The sequence below is a fragment of the Zingiber officinale genome, chromosome 5A (genome assembly GCF_018446385.1).
Source record: "Zingiber officinale cultivar Zhangliang chromosome 5A, Zo_v1.1, whole genome shotgun sequence".
Taxonomy (NCBI): Eukaryota; Viridiplantae; Streptophyta; class Magnoliopsida; order Zingiberales; family Zingiberaceae; genus Zingiber; species Zingiber officinale.
Window position 1 is genome coordinate 143,805,850 of NC_055994.1, and position 22,107 is coordinate 143,827,956.

The 22,107-nt window shown below is 37.3% G+C and overlaps 2 protein-coding genes across 2 annotated transcripts; both read right to left on the reverse strand.

The window, feature by feature from the left end:
* Positions 1-204: 204 nt before the first annotated feature.
* On the reverse strand, positions 205-2,343 carry LOC121982199 (glutamate decarboxylase-like). The gene is made up of 6 exons (XM_042535156.1): positions 2,184-2,343; positions 1,916-2,120; positions 1,407-1,822; positions 1,071-1,324; positions 939-991; positions 205-834 (listed from the first exon to the last, which is right to left on the reverse strand). Exons 1-6 carry the CDS (start codon positions 2,267-2,269, stop codon positions 346-348), a joined length of 1,503 nt encoding a protein of 500 aa, XP_042391090.1. The 5' UTR covers positions 2,270-2,343; the 3' UTR covers positions 205-345.
* Positions 2,344-11,128: 8,785 nt separating this feature from the next.
* Positions 11,129-17,670, reverse strand: LOC121982200 (NAD(P)H-quinone oxidoreductase subunit U, chloroplastic-like). The gene is made up of 5 exons (XM_042535157.1): positions 16,972-17,670; positions 16,794-16,855; positions 13,056-13,145; positions 12,836-12,976; positions 11,129-11,409 (listed from the first exon to the last, which is right to left on the reverse strand). The coding sequence occupies exons 1-5, from the start codon at positions 17,219-17,221 to the stop codon at positions 11,314-11,316; spliced, it is 639 nt and encodes a 212-aa protein (XP_042391091.1). The 5' UTR covers positions 17,222-17,670; the 3' UTR covers positions 11,129-11,313.
* Positions 17,671-22,107: the final 4,437 nt, after the last annotated feature.

Genomic DNA, 22,107 nt, shown 5'->3' on the forward strand with positions numbered 1-22,107 from the left:
GCGAGTGTAGAGCTACCGACTACCTGAGCTAGTCGAATCTCAAGCTGACTGTGCAGTGCTCGAGTTACTGAGTACCAAGTGGGAATCTGGACTGAGTTATGTCAGACCACGAAACTCACGATGGGAAACTCCCACGCACACGTGATTTCAGCAGGATATTAGAGATGCAGAGATGAACGATCCGGCGATCGAGCTCGGTGGAGATTAGGGAGAAAATCTATTGTATTGCAGTAGATTGGAATTGGATTCATATAGTGGCCTCACATAATTGATTATGCCAAATCTTACGCCTCAAATTAGCACACGACTAATAGGAAAAAAATTATAAAGCTCTGTGACAAATAATTAGCAGACGAGGTTGGTGTTCTTCTTGGCCAGCACGAACTTCTTCCAAGCATGAGTCACCGACCTCTGCGTCTCCAGTTCCGTCTTCTTCCCGTTTCTGCAATCTCTGTGGCCACCGAGCTCCGTGGCCTTCACCGCCACGGGCGGCGCCAGCTTGGGCGGCAGCGCGTCGAGTTCGTGCAGGACCTTCTCCACGTCGAGCACCAGCCGCTCCGCGAGGGTGCGGCTAAAGTCTTCGCGCACGACGACGCGGAGCACGGTGACGTGCTCCGCGTCGGGCGGCATCGTGTACGCCGGCACGATCCAGCCGAAGCGGCGGAGGTAGTCGGAGACCTGGAATTCGCTGTGACGGCTGCGGTCCTTGAGGGAGAAGGCTACCAGCGGCACGCCGTCGTCCTTGGACACGATGTTGAACCGCCCCGTCCGCTCCAACCCCTGCTTCAGCACCATCGCGTTCTCCTGACAGTTCTCCATCACGTTCTTGTAGCCCTGCTTGCAACAGAGGCAGCTCACGCCGATTAGCAGAGTGATGATCACAAAGGGGATTAAGATTTAAGACGACAAATATTGAAGCTTGATGATGAATCGCTTACCTCGAATCCCAAGCGAATTAACTGGTAGTATTGAGCAATGACTTGGCTAGATCCTATACATAGATTTATGTATCAAACCGGGCAGCAATCAAGATGAAAAATGCAGGATCGATCGAGCGTTGCGTCGGTTACCTTTGGAGAAGTTGAGAGTGAAGGTGGGCTGATCGGCGCCGAGGTAGTTGATGTGGAAGATGAGCTCTTCGGGGAGGTCGGCCTTGTTCCGCCAGATGACCCACCCAATTCCGGCGTAGACCAGCCCGTATTTGTGGCCGCTCACGTTGATGCTCTTCACCAGCGGCAGCCGGAAATCCCACTCCAGTTCCGGGTACAGGAACGGCGCGATGAACCCTCCGCTCGCAGCGTCGACGTGGATCGGCGTCTCCCACCTTCGATCCGATCCGATCCGATCCTCAATGTATTAGCTAACTAGCTAGCGAATCGGGAAATCAAATTGATAGATATGCATACCCTGTTTTCTTGTTCTTCTCCGTCAAGAGGTGGTCGAGAAGCTTCACATCTTCGAATTCTCCATTGAGGGTGGATCCGAGGATGGCGGCGACGCAGATGGTGTTCTCATCCACCAGTTCCACCGCCTTCTCCGGGTCCATCACGTAGTACCCGTCTCTCAATTTCACTTCCTTCAGTTCCACCTCGAAGTACCTGGCGAACTTCTCCCAGCAGACCTGGACGTTGGCGCCGGTGACGATGTTGGGCTTGTCATAGGGCTTTCCTTCCGCCTTCCTCTTGTTCTGCCATTTCCGCTTGAAGGCCAATCCGGCGAGCATTATGGCTTCCGAGGAACCGACCGTGCCGACGCCGACCGCAGTCTCCGACTCGCCCAGAGGAGCATTGAACAGATGAGCAATCATGTTCACGCATCGGTTCTGACGACTCGAATTCAGTTAGTTAATTGATTGTTCGGAGAGTCGATCGAAGGCAGTCACGCAGAACTTCACGTACGTATATATATAATATACCTGGAGCTCAGTGGTGACGGGATACTCGTCCATGTCGACGTAGTTCTTGTTAATGGCGGCCATCATGAGCTTGTCGCACTCCGGCTCCATCCACGTCGTGACGAAGGAGGCGAGGTTCAGCCGCGGGTTCCCGTCCAGCATCAGCTCGTCGTTGATGATCTGATACGCTGCCTCCTTCGGTATCGAATTCTCCGGCATCCGAAATCTGCTCCATATAAATAGATTAATTCCATATCATATAGATCTTCAATTCAATATATAATTCTACCTTGGGAGTGCATCGCGGACGTAGCGAGAGGCGAAGGTGGAGTGAACAGAGACGTCGGTTTGAGACGCGGTCTTAGACAGCACCATGGCAGCAGCTGCTTCTTCTTCTTCTTCCTCTTCTTCTTCTTCTTACTGTTCTTCTTCTGATATCTGTTTGATTAATTTATAGGGCAGCGCTGCAATGCAAATTAAAATTAACGCGTGAGGATTGATTCGTTGCGTGTTTGGGTGGGATCTACACTGAATTCACGTTGCCTCGCACTGTCTTTCTTTATTTTTTTTTTTTGTTTTTCTTCTTTAAAAAAAGAAAGAGAACATAGATTGAAAGGGTGGTTGTTGATTGGCTGTTTGCATAAAAAGGAGACCGTGGGTTTGGAGAGAAAGAAGTTGTTGTTGAATTGGCACTTGCCGGAATAATCGGGTTCATTTTCTAAGTATTTTTTTTAATAAATCTTTTCTAAAATTAAGGAGTCTTCAAATGTTGTGGGTGGGAATGGGAGGAATCGTCAATCAAGGGCCGTCTTAAACTATGGTTGGAAAATGGGACGACACGACTTTTATAAATGAGTTGCTACTTACTACGAAACCGCAAATCTAGAAGAGGAGACCAAGTGCACATTTAATTTTATAAATTAATAAATCTAATTACTTTAGAGTAAATAAATTTAATTACTTTTGAGTTTGTGCCTTGTCAAATATATTAAAATTAATTTAAAAACACGGGCGACGATTCAATTTAGGTCATTTCCGCCTTGTTCTAAGATGCAATCTGTTTCACACCTAATCAATTTTAGGTCATGTAAAATTTCAAAAACTCATGCTTAATGGAGGCATGCTTTAACAACTTTTCAACTCTGCACGATCAATAAATTTATGGTACAAAAGTATTGTCTCATGAAGTTATAGAAGAAAAATGTAACGGAAAAAGTAATCATTTTCAATTTAGGTCCTTTATTATTTGTTTGTTCACAGTGGATATTTAATTTTTCGAATTAATTAATTTTAGACGTGATTGACATGGTTTTATATAAATTTTTGCATTCAGTATATATCGAGAAGCGCTCATGAAGATACATCTAAATGATCAATATTCTTAAATCTACTTTTTATTGGAGAAAAAAAAATCCCTTATAGTGTGCCCCAACTAAGATTCAAACTTTATATCCCTAATGATCTAACTATTGCATCATTGCCCCAGAGCAATTTAAGTCATTTATAAAAAAAAATAAATGATGCACCAGGTAACATCGAATTTGGAGCAATCGATCCGATTCTATAGAAATTTTCCACCAATTGTCAGAATGAATTCGAAAGTGCTCAGAAAAAAATCCCTTTATAATTTTTATATGAATTCTATATTACAAATCATATAACTCTCAATCTCTCAATATTGTAAGTCATAAATCATAATTGATCACGTTCGAAATCTGAGTCAGACGGAGACCGGGCTAGTGGTCGGTGATGTTGACGAAAGGTGGTTGAGCTCTCCGGGAATACTATTGAGTATGATTGCCGAGGGGTAATGACGAGGAGGGTGGTACATGGGTCCTGTGCACACTCAGACAAGCACCCTGCACGTTAGGGACTAAGAACTAGGGAAAAAGCCCCCGGAGTAGGCCCTTCGACGTTCAAGTCAGGTACTTTTCCCCAGAAAAATAGTAAAACGCAGAAGAATCAAAGTGGAAGACAGATGCGAAAAAGTTAGTGAGCGTACCTGCGTAAGGGAGATAACCTTCCTTTTTTATATAACAGTGCGTACTTCTGGCCTCTGACAAGTGTCAGGGAATGTCGGGTGTCAGACCTTGTCTGGCGATGAGTGACACGACATCCTCTTATAGGTCGGAGGAAGGCTCTGTTAGCTGCGAATCACTGACCGTTAGAATATACCCTGACACACAGTAGTTATTCTCTGACAGATGATTACGATTCTCTGACTCGGTTGTCGTTTTTGTTGATCGAGCATGGAAAAAAGAACTCTTGACAACCAGTAATTGACGAGCCTGACCTGGATATAATTGAGTAGTCCAACATATCCTGACCGGGTGTATCAAGTTCTTATATGGAAGTCTGCTTTGAGAAAACCCGACTGGTAGAGATAGTTCCTGCTCTTCCTTCACTGTTCCTTATGTTACCAGTCTGAATTCCTGATATGGACATCCCGACCGAATAACCAGTCTGAATTTCTGATCTAGACATCCCGACCGAGCAACCAGTCTAAATTCCTGATCTGGACATCCCGACGAAGCATTAACTGGTTAGCGGCTTTTAACAGTTATAACCCTTTTGTGAAATGATATGCCCCCTTGACCTCTGACTGTCACGTTCTCTTGACTTTTGACTGCCACGTTTCCTTAACTTTTGACTGTCACGTCCTCTTGACTTCTGACTGTCACGTCCCCTTGACTTTTAACTGCCCCATCCTCTTGACCAGACCCTTACCATTATGTACTGTATCAATAATATAACATTATTTTATCATTAATTATGAGTTTATCTTTAAAAATAAAAATAAAAATTAAATTTTTAATACGACTCTTGTAATTATAAATCTTAAACTTCACCTCTTGCATTGAAGATGCCAAGTGATAGCTTAAAATAGTTGATCAATAGAAATCCCTTTCATGCCTGCACATCCCAAAAAATTCCTACTTTAGCGGTCTTGTCCACAATAGTTGGGATTATAGAGACAAGTGTCTCAATTTTCAAAATGTCAGGCTAAGATTATAATAAAAGAGATCGTGTTTTGTTCATGTCGAGTGTTCTTCATCATCGATCAGATAAATCACATATGAAGTGGACATTTAATCCTAAATAGGGTAAGATGTCTTATTTCATTGTAAGACTACCAAATCATGGAGATGTAGTTCATATATGCATATAAATGCTACCTTAAGTCAACTCTATTTACAGCAATCTCCGGGATTATAGTGGCACGATAGAATATACCGATTATCATCTAGGTATTCATGATTCAAACTTCAATTATAACGTATTTATAAAAAAAATTTCTCTAAACTAAAGGAGGTGCAATAAAATGATACTGAGCTTCTGAACTGGCCATTGTATATATTTTTACCCTGATGACGTAGAAAATTTCTATAGAATGAAACAGTCACTTCAAAGATAATCAATAAAGTTAACTGGATTTATCATTTATTCACAACATTCTCAAGATAATCACTATTTCAAAGAAGAATTTACCGCAACAACTAAAATAAATAAATAAATCAGAATATAAATAAATCCCATATCTATTATTTTATTTTATAATTTTTTTCATATGGTATTTTTTTCTACCACAAGTAGTGTATTTAAATAATAGTACTTTTTCATAGATGACACTATTTATCCTATTTATATTAATTTATCTTAGTCATAAGAGTCACCTACTTAATTTTATAAAAAAAAATTTAATGACTATCAAAATAAATCAAAAAATACTTATAATAGATGATCTATAATCGACTCAACATTCTTAAATTAATCATTGAGTGAGAAAAATTCTTCCGTTAATTCATCAAAACTAACTAGTAGTATCACTCATAAACTAGGTAGATAACCTTAATAATTTAAGTAAATTTAAGTGATGTGAGGTCCTCTTTAACTACATAGTGTCGGGATCGGCGATGTCACTAAAGGGTGAGTGAATTGTGATTCGCTTCGATCGTCGATTGTCATTCGTTGTGCTCATCTACCAGAGTCAAACAATACACCAGCATAATAAACTGTTTTTTATATAGTTCGGAGCCCTCGGTTGGTTGCTACTCCGCGTCCTAGCAATAACATGCATCACTATCTTTTCTCCTTCTAGGATACCTTCAGCGCGTGGGAAAATATCTTATTACAAACCTGTTCTTTTACCAGCAATACAAATAAATGCACAGTTAGAATAAAGAATAAGAGAGTGCAAATGAAATACTTATTTTATAATAACGAAGAATTTTTACTTTCAATTTTTTTTTTTTTTTTGTTACTTTGGATTATATCTTGAAGGTTTAGAATACAATACTTTCACTTTAAAGTCTTCAATTTTTTACAAAAAGTTATACGTTGACCTCGGATGTTCTACACGATCAACCCCACAATTATCTATAAAGAGATAAATCAAAAAAGTTATACTTTCCCTTCAAAGTCTTCTATCGGGAAATTATTAGTGCAATTATCCTCGGGTCAAGGTTGACCAGTTTGACTAAGCTCGAGTGGATTCACGCTTGAGTTTTGATGTTTGAGCAATATGTGAAAAGAGATCAACTAGGTCAAGATTGACCAGATAATTGACAATATGTGATATAAAAGTCAAGTAAGTCATGGAGGACCAGATAATAAAGGTTAGGCAAGGTAAAGGCATAACTCGAGGATTAGACAAAGGTAAAGTCGTAATTGGAGGTTAAACAAGGTGAAATCCTAACTGCAGTTAGACAAAGGAAAATCTAAGTTAATCAAGGATGACCATAAAAGAAAGTTCTAACTGCAATTAGGCAAAGGAAAGTCTAAGTGAGTCAAGAAGGACCGCACATTGACAAAGGAAAGTTCAAGTGGGTCAAGGAGGACAACACATTGGCAAAGAAAAGTCCAAGTAGGTCAAAGAGAATCGCACATTGGCAAATGAAAAATTCTAACTATGATTAGGTAAGAAAAAAAATCCAAGTGTGTCAAGGAGGACCATACTTGGCAATTGGAAGTCTAATGAAAAGTTAGCACAAGAGAAAGTTTAAGTGAGTCAATGGTTAATCAGACACTTAGTGAGAAAGACTCAGTAGTTCACAGTTGACTAAATTTTGGGCAAGGAGAACCCTACACTCGAATCAAGTGAGTTAGAGTTAGTCGATTGATTAGGGAATTGATTGGGACATGGCTAATAGATTGGATAATCGATTAGAGTGATATTTCTCATGAAGGTGCCAAAATCGATTGGGATAATTAATTCCGGCCATGTTAATCGACTAGTCTGATCGATTAATAAGATCTTAATTGATTAGGCAATTTGCTAATCGATTAAGAGCGATTTATCGTGAGAAGCACAACGACTTGAGGAATCGATTAGTCAATCGATTGGGAGAAGTTCACAAATCACAATAGGGTTTGGAATCGATTAGGTAATCAATTAAAACTTTGCTAATCAATTAAGATAATCGATTAAAGATTTTCGCGAGAGAACAGAAACTTAGGAAATCAATTGGGTAATCGATTAAAGCCTTCTGAATTGATTGAGATGACTCACTACTCGACTAGGATTCGGAAAGAAAGTCATTCTACAAGTGTTCAAACGGTCGGATGGCGTGACAATTAATTAGGGAAAAGTCTAATCTATTAGGAGGTGTCGAAGAAACCTAGAAAAGGGTTTTTGTGGACATTTCGAACGCAACGCTCACACACATCTTAGTTGCTGGTTCTTGGACAATTTAGAGTAAAATACCATTGTATTTCTGAGTCAACAACAGGCTAAATCAAAGCAAGAAAAGAGTAAGCAAAGCAAGGTTCCTCGTTGTAATACTTTTCGATTTCTTTTATAAACTAGTTTGCATTTGTTATTGCATTTCTTGTATTTGAGCTTGTATAAGATTTCTTCACCTCTAGATTGTTTCCAAGAAGTGTTTTGCATAGTGGAGTGTGTGCACTATGTGGATCCTTGGATTAATCACCTCAAGGAGGTGGATGCCAAGTAAATTGGAGGTGTTAGCATTGTGCAGTCTTTAATTCGAGTATCCACTGCAAATCATCATAGAAGCACAAGAAGTTATTCATCCCCATCTAGCTCCCGAAGTGTCCTAACATCTTCAAGACTTCTGAAATCCCTCATTTATAAGCTTTCAAGTCATGACTCAAAATACCCAACAGTTGATTGTTTATTATCATTAGTTAATTATTCTTCTAGAATTCAAATGTTATACAGGAATGACTCTTCTAACATAGCATTGACCACAATAATTGACTGATATACTATATTAATCTACTATTGCAACAATAGTCAAGTTATTTGAATCAACCCAAAAATTTCTTGTTTGCTCCAACAATATCATCTTTCAAGTGATCATACCCAACAATACACTAATGTACTACAAACCCCTTTAAATCCCTTAAAACCCTGAACTCAAGATTTTAGAATTATCAATTGATTGCTACTCTTGTGATAGTTGACTAATACCTTTGTTTCAGTCTTACAAAGGTTGAATTTTCACTTTGCCTTATATATATATGATTGATCTCAACCTACTAAAATTCTTTTGCTTAGCATTTGGTCAATCTTAGACATGATGAGACTTCCTTTTCTTAATATTTGAAACTTTGACCTGCTAAGATTTCACTGTTGTCTATCATCGGGTCAACCTTGACTTGTCAAAACTTCTTCATTATTTAGCATCCGATCAACCTTAATCTATCGAAACTTTTTCATTATTTAGCATTCGGTCGACCTTAATCTATCAAAATTTCTCTATTGTCTAGTATTCGATCAACCTTGATACATCGAGACTTCTCCGTCACCTAGCATCAAGTCAATATTAATTTATCAGAATTTCATCATTGTTTAATATCTGATCGACTTTGACTTCACTACTACCTGACTTGACTTATCAAGATTTCACCGCCGCCTAACATCTGATCATTTTGTTGTTCCTGGAGCTTCTTGCCCGTAGTTGATCATTTTCTTGTTCCTGGCGCTTCTTGCCCGTAGTTGAGTTCTTTTGCTGACTATGAGACACACACAGTTCTAATGAGTTGAAATTAAGAGGCATCTTAAATTTTTCGATGCTTATAATAAGGCACGAAATGGGGAGATAGATTAAAATGCCAATTTTTTTGTCAGTTTAATTCAAAGATTAATAATTTCTACACACAAGAAATGTTTAAACCATGATTAGTAATTAAATTGCACATGGTTAGGTTGCCTAAAAAATATTATGTTTTCCTTTGAATTATGAATACGAAAGCAATCTAGGAATTCTGCCAATTCCTCCCTTCTGCACATTGTAAAACCTAAAGAAAACTTCAGATTCTTCCCTTTGTTTTTTGATGGTGGTTTTGAGAGAAAATAAAACAAAACAAAATAAAATAAAACAGCAGCAGAAAACCAGCCGTTCGTATGGTATTAGTGATTAATTGTTCTTCCTGTGGAACCTGAAAAACACTTTTGACTTTAAATCAAAAATATTTTTTCAAAAAAAAATTCCTTTTGAGTTTAAAAGAATCAATTCTAAAGGAGAAATATTAGTTGGGATTGAAGTCCAAATATATCTCTTTCATTACTTAATACAATGAATGTGGGCTCAACAAAACTCTTTGGAGGATTAAAGAATTTATTATCATCATAACAACCACTAGCTAGGCAAATTGCTAATGTTCCTATGGAAAAAAAAAAAGAGACAAAAGTTCTCTCGTGGAAAAAAGAAAAGTTTTCTAATATTATTTGAAATAATGTCTTCAAATATTATATAGGTGCTGCAAAATAGGACACATCAAAATTTTTTGTCGAACTCAATTAAACGAAGGCAATGCCACTAAAATGGAAAAATTACAGAGTGAAAGTTCATGGCAAAAACTAGGTGCTAAAGATTAAAAATCGTGGTTGTGAGAATTATCTTTTTAGTGCATCCATAATAAGGTATTAAATAAAAATTATAATATCTATTTAACATCCCATTCTTCTATATTGTGAGTGAGAAAATATCCTCCTTCTCTCATCTTTAACCGTAATAAATATATTTTAAAAAAATTAATATTATTTTTTAAAAATAATAAAATTATTTTTTAAAAAGTAAGATTATTATTAAAAATAATAATACTAATTTAAACATTTTAAAACTTATTTAAAATATATTTATTTAATATCATATAATTTTAGGATGATCGAATGTACTGTGATATCCATAAATAATGAGGGTTAATATTAAAAAGAATATGGATAAATGAGATATGTTGTTATAATGAGTATGTGTCAATGAATTTCATATTTTTTTTAATGAAATGATGGGTGTTATAATGAGGGTAGAATGTGAATACTCTTAGAGATCATTCAAAATATTCCATATTCGATTTGTGATAATACAATAATTATGATATCATTAGAATAAAAGATGAAATTGTCACCTTAGTAATCCCTCGGAGCATCCCTACACTTTCTAGAGGAAGATAAAACACGGAAGACATTTACCTTAGAAAAGTGAGACATCCAATTAGATATTTTATACCTATTGAAAATTAACTCCAAGACCTATTAGAATAATTATACATGCAGATACCAACTGCATCAATCTGTGAGAATAATTATGATATCATTGTTGTAGATAAAAAAAAAAGATAATTATGCTCATCTGATATGTCTCACAATTCATTATGTCAAGAGAGATAAATAACAAAATTAATTTAAATAGTTAAGAGATGAGAGGAGTTTTATCACTGCGATCACCTTCCGGAAATTAATTTCTACCCATTATAATAAATCCCTACATCCCATAGGGACAATAATTCTGATGCGGAGAATGAAAGCATTATTGTCATCAATGAAAAGTAAGATGCCTTGCAATCGACGATGTGTTTTATATTCTAGAAATGAAGAAAATTTATTTTAAATTGCAAACACCATAAATTAGAAATTTTATTGATTTTTGCCCACAAGATGTAAAGTTCTGTAGAACGTGTGGTGTCACCAGAGGGGTAGTAAATAAAAGGAAATCTTAAAATAAAATAAATCAACTACTCTTGCAAAATACAAGATTTAATGGAGTTAGAGATATACACAAATATAAAACCCCACTTGACCTTCTCTGGTGTATGATGAACTCTGACCCACTTTATTTATTTCACCTACAATATCAATATCATATAATGATCCCAGGTTAACATCGCAAGAAAAGAGCATGTTTAAAATTAAAATTACCAAGTCATTAGATTCATTAACAGAAGGATCTTCAATTGAGAAGAATCACAAGAATAAAAAGTCTTCTAGTGTTCACAGCCAAAGTCTCTTCTTACTAAAGAGAAGATATGAGGGTATTGCCCTTTCTAGTAAAGCTTATTTTCCAAGAAAAAGCAAACCTTTCATTGATACAGTGAAGATACATTAATCTCATATTTTAAGGAACTGCGTTTGTTGAATGTAACTAGCATGTTTTTGAATACAATGAAGGCTTATCTCATCTGTTGATGGTTACAGATAAAGCAACAGACAGAATCAACCATGCTAAGAAAAAATATCCAACAAGCCTTGTAGGACCAACATCTTCGGGTTCCTGAATCATCAAATCACACAAACAAATATGAGTTCTTAATTTTCATGGATGTTGATTCGAAGGGATGTATAGCAAGCCTGCAGTATTTAACTTTAGCAAAATGAAATTAAACAATGGGACAATACTCATCCTATTAAGAACTAACATCTTTGCATCGCCAGATTAATAGAGAAAATTTTATTTTATCCCACATGTTAACTACTTTTCCAAAATACCCAGTAACTCAGGCAATAACTAGATAAGGTTTCTTCATAGCAACAACTTCCACAGAAATGAGATTTTCTCAGGGAGGTAGGGAGATGGATTTTATATGATCTAGAATGAGAGGTTTAGCACAAGTACAACACGAATGGTGAATTTGTTATAGGAAGTGGTCGGTTCTGTTGGTTGTAATGTTGTGAGGCAAAAATGTTCTGGGGCCAAACAAAGACTTTCTGGAAGGATGAAGAAACTTTGATGAGCTGAAGGAACTCAGTGAATTGTGAGCAATCATCTAGCTGAAGGAAACTAAGGGCATTTGATCAGAAGGAAAGTGCAAGTCAGGATCTTTTAAATTTTAATGATGGTTATATTTGTTATTGTCTGAATAAAAACGCTGCAGAAATAGAATAGAAATCAAGGATGAATTGTGCAATGCTAACAAGCTTGTTTTTACATGATCAAACCTTGGGTTCCACTCATATCCTGTGTGATATGTTAGATGGATCACTCTCGCAATCCCACTATTAAACTTCTTCAAGACGTGGAGAAACATCATACACGAAATAACTTATCTACAATATATGCCACAATAAGAGTATAATAGAGAACTAGAGAAGTTTTATCAACGACTCTTAGAAGAAGCCTTCCATAGGCCTTTAGTTTTTTTTTTTTTTTTTTGCCATAATAACTTTGGGATATAGCTGACCTCATCTAGTGGGATAAGGCTTGGTTGTTGTTGTAATAACTTTAGAATATAGATTACTATTTCATGCTCATATATCATGAAAAAAAAATCATCCAATGCTTATATAGCGTGACTTCCAGTTGTGAGACCAAGTATAGCGCTAGAGGAGGAGAATAACACAATAGAAAAAATTAAATCTAAAATAAAAATACAGTAGAAATGCATAATGTTAAAACCCTATAACAACACAGTATATAGCAAACATCTAACAAGTTGCTATGGGTAGTAAAATGATAAGCATAATGTTAAAACCCTCAAAACTAAAACTTCTAAAATTATAAAACCTATTTACTACATTACATATACTACTAGAAAGGACTAAATACTAATGGTTGAAAAAAAAATATTTTAAAAAAATGAGAGATGAGGTAACACATTGAAGAATTTTTGAAAATTTCAGAAGTGTACTATCAATTTTCAGTTAGAGAACTCTAATTTTATGGTCCCAATATACAGTGTTGTTTGTAAAATGGAACATACCTGTACTGGAGGTGGTTCTGTTGAAAGTTTAATTCTGTCTACCTCGAATGGCCACACATATCTATCTGGTTTCTCACTTCTAACCAAACTCCAGTCATATAGCCTTCTTTCCTCTTCAGATGATAGTATATCATATGATTCCTTCCAACGCATGCAAATCAGCAAAAGATGTCACAAGAAAACTAAATCTAATTTATGAAATCTCATAATCCAGAGAAACCTTCAAAAGTTCTAGTTCTTCCATTTTTTCTGCTTCGTCCAATCCTTTATTCATCAACTCCTCGCACTTGTTTTCATATGCAACCTTAATCTGAAGCCAGGAGAAAAACTTATCAGTGTGGAAGTGAAGGAATATGTCACCTTGATATAGAATTAAACATCTACATATGATTAACATGAACAAATAATATGTTAAATTCACATAGCTGTTCACTTATCCCAAAAAACTCAAGGTGTTGAGAAAAAGACTACTGTACACATTTTTATTCTATATGGGGTATGAACATGTTAACCAACTTGCAGAAAAACTCCTAATTTTCCTTTTAATTTGATAGGTCGATCACTTATCTCAAAACCCTGAGCTTTTACACGATTATATTCTTACCAATATGCATAAATTTTAGAACCAAAATTGCCTGCAGTCATATTACAAATTATGGAAAGCAATGCAAAACTGAAAAGAATAGGAACTCCAAGAAAAAAAAATCCCAAGATAGATGAGATCTCATAAATTTCCTAGAAGCCATCATTTTTAGGTCAATAAAACGTCATGGGTGAAGGCAATGAAGAAAATGGTGGAGGGTGAGGTCTAAATGGAAGAAAAAGACATTGACCAGAAGCATAAAAAAAGCAAAAAAGTTAGATGGTGTTAACAGTGAGACAACAAACGAAGGGGATACCATGGGTGAAGCAGGAGTCTCTCCTTCATGAATGCCATATTGGTGAAAAGAGAGGACACGGATATGGACATGTATGAGCAAAACCTCTAGGCAAGGGAGGATCAGATTAGGAAGAGAATATCAATCCAAACCAAGCATTAATCAACTTACCATGAGAAAAAGTACATAGTTTGTGTGCATAATAGAATAAGTTCCTCATAATCAAGGTTCCGCAAAGGAAGATTGGGTTCAACTATTTGAAATCATGTTGTGAGTATGTGAGAATGAAAGGGGAATTTACTCTCTTTCATATAAGACATATTCTATATTGTGAAGTTTCCTCAGTGGTGGAGCAGAACCATTTGCTCCTCAGCGGTCCATGGGGGATCCTGGATCACTATATTGGAATTCATAAATGGATACAAGATCACCAAAGCTACTCTTGGTAGGGCAGTGATGTCGATCACCATTCCCATGTTACCAGCAGAATACTACAACAAGTGTCTTTTCCTCATAGATCACATCAGGAAAACAGTCGAGATTAACCACTTCATAAACAAGACTTCAAGGAGGCATTATGTTACATTGTGTGTAGAAGTAGACCTCAACTGTAGCCTGATCAATGGATTCAAACTCCAAAAGGTGTACATTATCTAATATGAAAGCCTCCATGAAGTGTGTTTCTGTTGTCGGGTCTTCTGGGCACAATATTGAATCTTATCCTAACTCAAGAATCAAGGCAGAAGGAAACTCATGACGGCAAAATTAATAGGAAGGTGAGCAGCGCTGTGTCAAACTAGGGAAGTTTTCTTCCAGAGAGGAAATGCAAATTGAAAAACAGGGAAATACTCCCATGCATGTTGATGCCATTGGTGCAGCAGAAACAGAAAGAGACACGAGCTAGGAATGCACATGAAGCTAAGTGCTTTGTGCTTCCTAGGTTTCATTCTAACCATTTTCAGATTTTGGTGAAACTACAGACAAATCCAAGGAACTAGCTATAGAATGATGATAAATCCTATGCATTAGCTATACAATAATAATGTGTGGAGATCCCTCATTCCAATGGCTATAGAATGATGATAAATCCTATGCATTAGCCCTTCAAGGAGGATCCAACAAGGATACTTATTATCATCGTATGTTTTTATTATATCTAGAATGTTACTCATAGGCAATCCTGAGTAAGGAAGAAGCCAACCAGACGAAGAGAATAAAGAATAGATGGAAAACAATCTGTAGATATTTTATGTTTTAATTTGACCTTGGAACTCAAGGTCAATCCAACAAAATAAAAAACTATCTTCTCTAAGAATGTTCTTAATCACATACACGAAAGCTAAAGATCCTTGCGGGTTTCAAAACCATAAACCAAATGAAAAGGTATTTGGGTGTCAACGTGGCAAGTGGACATTGTTCAGAGAGCACCATATCAAGATTATAGGGAAGGAAAGGAGAAAGCTCTAGGCATAGGCAGTAGAGCTATTTCAGTGGTTGAAAGGATTAGCAGTGTTGCCTACAATCTCATCACTCCAAATGTACGTGTGGCAACTTCCTAAATTAGTCTACATAGTACTAGAGAAGAATTAAAAAGCTTTGTCTGGGGTGACCAATTTAAGACAAAAAAGACCCATCTCAAGAAGTTGGAGAAGATAGCCAAATCATAGGATTTTTTTAAAGGATTGGTTGAGGAAGAAGAGCAAACCTTAATAGGTGTTCCTTGGCAAGATATATTTTCTCATCGCTAAGAGATAGTTTATGATTGCTAGTATTGAACAGAAATTATTGTCAAAGAGGTCCTACTAATGTTCTCAAGGTGTCAACGTTAGACTCAAAATTATGGCAGAGCCTATGTGAGCTTGTAATTATGGTAGAGCCTGTATGAGAGTTGCAAATTGAGGGAGGTATGGCCTAGAAAGTAGGAAAGATGGGAGATCGATCAACTTTTGGAAAGATTGATGGGTTGAGGATGAGACCATTATCCTCAAATACATTACCAAGACCATCCTACATAAACTTATGGAGACAAAAGTGTCCACAGCTGCAGGAGTAGAAGGAAGGTAGAATTGATTGTTGTTCCATAAATTCTTATCTAACAGCGGTTGGAAATTTGAAGGCGTCAGAAAAAGGTGATGGGAAAGACATACCACTGTGGAAATGCTGCAGTAAGAACATCAACACAGTCAGATAAAAATATGATTGGATCTGCTCGGGCAAACAAGCAGAGGACAGGAAGAACCTAGTGTGGAGTTTTATCTAGAAATGTATTGAACCAGTTCAAGCTTTCCCTGGAAGGTGACTCATTTTTGTCTATTGAGGAAAGATGTAGAAGACACCTCTCTTCTGAATAAAGCAACCACAATTGTCCTAACAAACTGTAGTCAATCCTCCAGGTAGTGAGTGATTGTCAATTTTTGCACGGAATTTGGAATTCCATTCAATCGAGGTTAAACCAAGGATTCTTTGGAGTGGATTTTCAAGAACCTAAGTAGAGACACCGAAGCAAATGGACTTCTCTTGAATTCATTATTGCAACAATTTGCTAATCTGTATGGAATTGAAGGAACACAAATAGTATCTACAAGAATTTTCAAATTCCAGCTTAGTGTGTGTGACGCATTCAACAATCAGTTGCCTAACACCTAGAAAAAGACATGTTGGATTCATCAAAATGAATATTTATGCATTACTGAATCAAGAAGGTGTTTTTGTGATAAATTCGATGCATTCCATCAACCCGACGGTACCATTTGAACGTGGAACTGGCAGGCGGTCTGAAGCACTCATGCATGATTGAGTATCAGCGGACTAATTTACAATCAAGGTGTTCCCATAACAAGTTTGATACATTCCATCAACCCAACAGTACCATATGGACGTGGAACTGGCAGGCCTCGGATGAGGTCTGAAGCATGCATGAAGAAAAGACAATAAAATTATTGGTCGAAAAGGATTCAAAAATGGCCTGCAAAATTATTGAAGAAGCTGAGAAGTAGGCGGTGGAGGCTAGCATTACTCCGTTCCCACAAATTTTCTTCGTGCGACAACAGAATCATAATAGCCAATTGAAGCTCACACACCTGATCATAGGATGACTTCCTACTGATGCCAAGCCTTCCGTAATGGTCCGCGTCAGTTATCGCTGTCAGTTTATTCACCAACAAAGGAAAAACAAAGGAAAAAAAGTCCTCAGTGTTTATTCAGAGATGGGGAAAAGAAGAAAACATACTGGTATGCAAAGATTTTGAGAGTACAGACCGAGGCCTCTAATAGCCTTCTGGACGTTTGCGGCGGAGATGAGAGATGAGGGCCGTTTCTGAGTTCCCACAGGCCTATCTTCGGAAAGAGACGACGCTGTGTCCTTCTCCGCCACAAGATCCGACCCGGCATCGGCGGAGCTTCGGACGCGATTACTGAGGTGCTGCCTCGCTGAAGGCGGACGGAAGCAGGTCAAGGAGCGGCGGCTGCGGAGCATCGAAGGCGGCGATTGCAGCGCAACGGTGGCCATCTCCGAGAGAAAAGCGGGTGGGCAATTTTAGGGATGCGTGCTATGTATTTCATATTTGTGTGGTTTTGCTCGTTACTTGATATGGACAAGGATAAGGTCCAACAAGTTTGAATCGATTTTACAAGAGAGTGATATATATATACACACACACCATCAGGATCGTAGTATACTACGATCCTACGATCCGGAAGCAGTGAATCGATCCGGGATCGATTGAGATCGGAGTTTACAGTAGAATCGAAACAAACTCGTTGAAATCGTATAGAATCGATGAAATCGTATCGATTCACGTTACAAACGATTTCACACCCAACTGGAACAACGGAGACAGCATCCTCGTCGGCGGGCGGCGGGCGGCCGGCGGCGACAGCAGAAGGATCCTCGTTGGCGGGCAGCGACAACGGAGGCGTCCTCGTCCGTGGGATGACGCCGATGGTGCGGAGGTGGACTACATCTTGCAATGGGAAGGGGGGCGTCGGCCACTGGCGGCTTGCGATGGGGAAGAGGGGAAGACGCAGGCGGCTTGGATGGGGAAGAGGGAAAGGCGCAGGCAATGGCCGGCAGCTGTAGCGACTGAAGGGAGCAGCGGCGATCGGGTGAGGAGAGAAAGAGTAAAGTGACGGCACTGTAAATCTTATACAGTTTAGGATTTCTAATTAAAATTTTCGTTAATTGATTTTAAATGGAATAGTTTTTTTTTAATTTTATTTGAATTATCTTATTTAAATATATATAAATTTATTTTAAATTTTAAAAATTATAAATAAATTATATTTATTTGTTCTATGTATTTTCATACCATTAGATTATTAATATTAATTTAATTTTATTTAATTTATTTAAAGATAATTTTAATCAAATATAAATTAATTTAGTATTTCATCATCCTCTCAAATATTAAATTATTTTTTTAAAAAAAATTGTGATGGGATCATACATTTCTACGATCCGATCTCACTCAATCCAATTCTAACTCCAAATCGATGCAATGTAGGATCACAGTTGTACAAACTATGCTCCGGTCTTCATCCATGATTGTACCTTTTTTTATTTTTTTTATTTTAAATATTTTTTTAACTAGTGGGATTTTACCATTAGGTTTAAGGGTTAAGTTATAATATTAAACATAAAAAAAATTTAAATCGAAAAAAAATTTAAGTGTGCACATGGCATGCGACGTTAGATCCTTAACCTATCAAATCTTATATATATATACACGTGCGACACTAGGGGGGCCGCTAAGGTAGCGGATCTACCTTTATATTTATATATATATATATATATATATATATAAGTGAATATGAAAGTAATAATACTTTACAATTGAAAACTAAGTGGGCGTTTGGTTTGCGTTTTCCACGTTCATTTTTAAGAAAATGAGAGGGCGTTTTTTAAGAAAACGAAAAACACGAAAAAGTCATTTTCTAAAAAATGAAAACGCGCGTTTTTCAGAAAATGAAAATAAAAATGGGGAAAACAAAACGCACCCTAAGCTAGCTTGATTTTTAGGTCGAGACTGATTTCTGCCTATTAGTCGACTAATTTTATCCATTAGTCGATTAATATAGTCTCTAATCGTTCAACGACCTTTGAACATTCTGAAATCTATTTGATTTTATTGATAATTCGAACATCAATCTATTGATGTCCAACGTCAATTGACCGAGCATCAGTCGAATAGAGCACGTGAGTTTCACTCGTTTCTATGTTCTTTAATTCAACATCAGTCGAACAGAACAAGTGAGTCTCACCCACTTTTGTTCTTTTTAGTTTAACATCAATCAACTGATCTGAACCATCAGTTGAATCAAATAAAGCAAATTTAACTTGTTTCTGTTCAGTTTCTAAAGCCATCAGTCGATTGATCAAATCCATCAGTCGACTGATTCCATCAGTTGAGTCTAATAACTAAATTAATTTGCTTCTATTTGGTTTAAATCATCAGTTGACTGATCAAACCCATCAGTCGACTGATACCTAAGTTTGAAATAATCTCTGAACGAGCTCTATTTTATAATGAAAATCACCTCATTCTGATATTCAAGTCAAAAATTATGACATTCAGAAGTTTGCTCTATCGGAACTTCCTCGTTTCATACCAACTCTCTATTAGACTTCCAACCGCCAAGTATTTGATCAATCGTGACCCACTTGGATTTTCCATCTCGTGCCAAGTGTTCAACTCCCAGCTAACCCACTTTGGAGTTAACATAATTCCCAACTAGGTATTCTACAGCCCAACCCCGCTAGGATTTCCCTTGTCTAATTCTCAACTAGAACTTTCATTGCCTAGTTCTCAACTAGGTCTTCCACCACCTAGTCTCGCTAGGACTTCTATTACCTAGTTTCCAACTAGTTCTTCCACCACCTATCCCTGCTAGGACTTCCATTATCTAGTTTTGAACTAGGTTTTTCACCGTCAAACTCCACTAGGATTTCCATTGCCTAATTTTTAACTAGGACTTCTGTTGACTAGTTTTCAACTAAATCTTCCACTATCTAATCCTACTAGGACTTCTATTATCTAGTTCCCAACTAGATCTTTTACTGTCTAGCTTTGCTAAGACTTCCATTGTCTAATCCCACTAGAATTTTTATTGCCTAGTTTACTAGGACTTGCACTGTATGTTCATCAAATATCGAAACTTTAACTAGATCTTTTACTGTCTAGCTTTGCTCAGACTTTCATTGTCTAATCCCACTAGGATTTTTATTGCCTAGTTTACTAGGACTTGCACTGTATGCTGATCAAATATCGAAACTTTAACTTGAATCAACTTGAGCTGGGTCAACTTGGTTAATCCTGACTAAAGTTCGATTGTACCAACAAAGACAACGGAGGTGAACTAGTAAAGGGATGACACATGGAATGAGTTGTGGCTTAGTGTATTTGAAGGACCTAGGACCTGATTGAAGATGGCCTTCTAGGTGAAGTAAAATTGTAAAGGTAAACTCTTAAGCGACTTGTGAGAGTCAAGTGACCTGTAATTTAGGTTTTAGGTATATTTGACGTAGGTGATTAATTATCTAGTGGATTGGAGGTTAATCCCAGTCGATTGATGCGTTAAACAAATAGGGAGTTGACTCAGGCCAAACTGTTCATCAACATATATGATGCCTGTTTTTTGGAGCAAAATGTTTGTGCAATCGGACTGAAGCTTGGCTTAAGTGGGAGATTGTCCATATAGTCATGGAAAGATTAGCAAATTTATTGGCAAAAGTTTTGAGTTAGAATTAATATATGTTTTTATATTTGTTAAGTGTACAAATGCAGGATTTTGATAGGAACTGCGATTGTAGTTAGGAAAAGTCCAAGTAAGTTGAGTCTTGGAAAGGAAAAGTCCTACATATGTTGGCATAGGAAATCCTAAAGAAGTGATCTTCAGGCAGATGAGGAAAAGTCCAGCAAGAGGAATTGGCAGAAGTCGAAGCGATTCTTGGCAATGAGAAGTTCCAAAGGAGTGAACATCTAGCAGACAAAAGTTAAAGCAGATCTTGGCAAATGAGAGATCCAAGAGGAGTGAATATTAGGTATACAGAAGTCCAAGTAGATCTTGACAAATAAGATGTTTAAAAGAGCAAATACTAACAGATTTGAGGGTTGTCAAAGGTTATTTAGATGTCTGAAGAATTGCTAGATGGATGGCTCAGACGACTCGGATCAATTAGGACTCAACGGTTAAGTTTAATTTTATCAAGGAGGAATCAAGGATCCACATCATTAATTAGCATGAAAACATGTCAAATGAGAGAGACGGGATAATGTCACTTTAGGCATTTTGGATAGAAGTTTTCTACTTAGGCATGTACTCAACTAACCAACAAGTGTTCTGGGTCGAATTTGATGAAATAGCTCAAGATTGAGCAAGTTTAGTCCATTGGACTAATTCCAATTTGACTATAATATAGGAACTCTTGAGACTCTGTAGCGCTTGGTTGAAAAACATATGGAGACTTAGTGTGGCCAAGGTTGATAATAAACTGATGGCTCGAGGTCCATTGGAGATTAGAGAATGGGGCATCCAAGGGAATGAAAAATTGAGAAACACCAAAGTGCAATTGAACTAGAGGAGGCAAACTACGTAGGTAAAATGTGAAAGATGATACATGAAATTAGCGAAGGATTCAATGTGTCCAAGGAACGAGTAATCTGATAGGGGTGGCGAAAGGGTATATTTCAACTTAAACAAAAACTCAATTATTAAGATAATCATAATCAACAATCTAGTGAGCTCATTGCAATTGTCATGATAATTATTTGAATAGTCTAAGGTTGTCCAATAATTTATAATAATAATTATTTGAATAGTCTAAGGAGCATAAGATCACTAACGCTACCTCATCATGGAAATGCAATTTACAAAAGAGAACGAGGGTTTTTGGTCGATTTTGTCATTCGACCAATTCAGGGAGGTTTAGATAGTTTAGTCAAAGGGGCATTGTAAAAAAAATAAAAGAAATGGGGGCATAGTTTATAAATATTTTTTAAATGGGCCCATGTAACTGTTTCCATCCGCCCATAGAGTCAAGTCTCCTGCATCATCGGAACATTTGACAACCACTAACGACTTTTTGTGCGGTGCTGACGAATTGCCCCAGTCAAATCAGCCAGGCAACCCCAACATTCTTCTTCTTCTTCTTCATCATGTTCATCTTCATCCGTCGTCGTCGTCGTCGTCGGCGTCATCACGGAGCATAATTCAATTATAGCGGCTCGGCTCCACCGGATTTTTGTGATAGGCCTCAGGATTTGTAATTCCTTTGCAATTATTATTCTTATCATAATTATCTCGACACGTCGATAGAGATATTATCATAATTCTCCTTTCTCCATCCATTTGCTAATGTTGCCTAAAACTATAGATATACCTCGTGTTTGATTTTAA

Excerpts from the sequence above, each read along its gene's own strand:
- LOC121982199 (XM_042535156.1), bottom strand. The coding sequence starts at position 2,269 with ATGGTGCTGTCTAAGACCGCGTCTCAAACCGACGTCTCTGTTCACTCC. Across the intron at positions 2,121-2,183 it reads GTCCGCGATGCACTCCCAAG|ATTTCGGATGCCGGAGAATT; the intron begins GTAGAATTATAT and ends TATATGGAGCAG. Across the intron at positions 1,325-1,406 it reads GAGAAGAACAAGAAAACAGG|GTGGGAGACGCCGATCCACG; the intron begins GTATGCATATCT and ends ATCGGATCGAAG.
- LOC121982200 (XM_042535157.1), bottom strand. The coding sequence starts at position 17,221 with ATGGCCACCGTTGCGCTGCAATCGCCGCCTTCGATGCTCCGCAGCCGC. Across the intron at positions 16,856-16,971 it reads GAAGGCTATTAGAGGCCTCG|CGATAACTGACGCGGACCAT; the intron begins GTCTGTACTCTC and ends ATAAACTGACAG. Across the intron at positions 11,410-12,835 it reads CAGAACCACCTCCAGTACAG|GAACCCGAAGATGTTGGTCC; the intron begins GTATGTTCCATT and ends TTGATGATTCAG.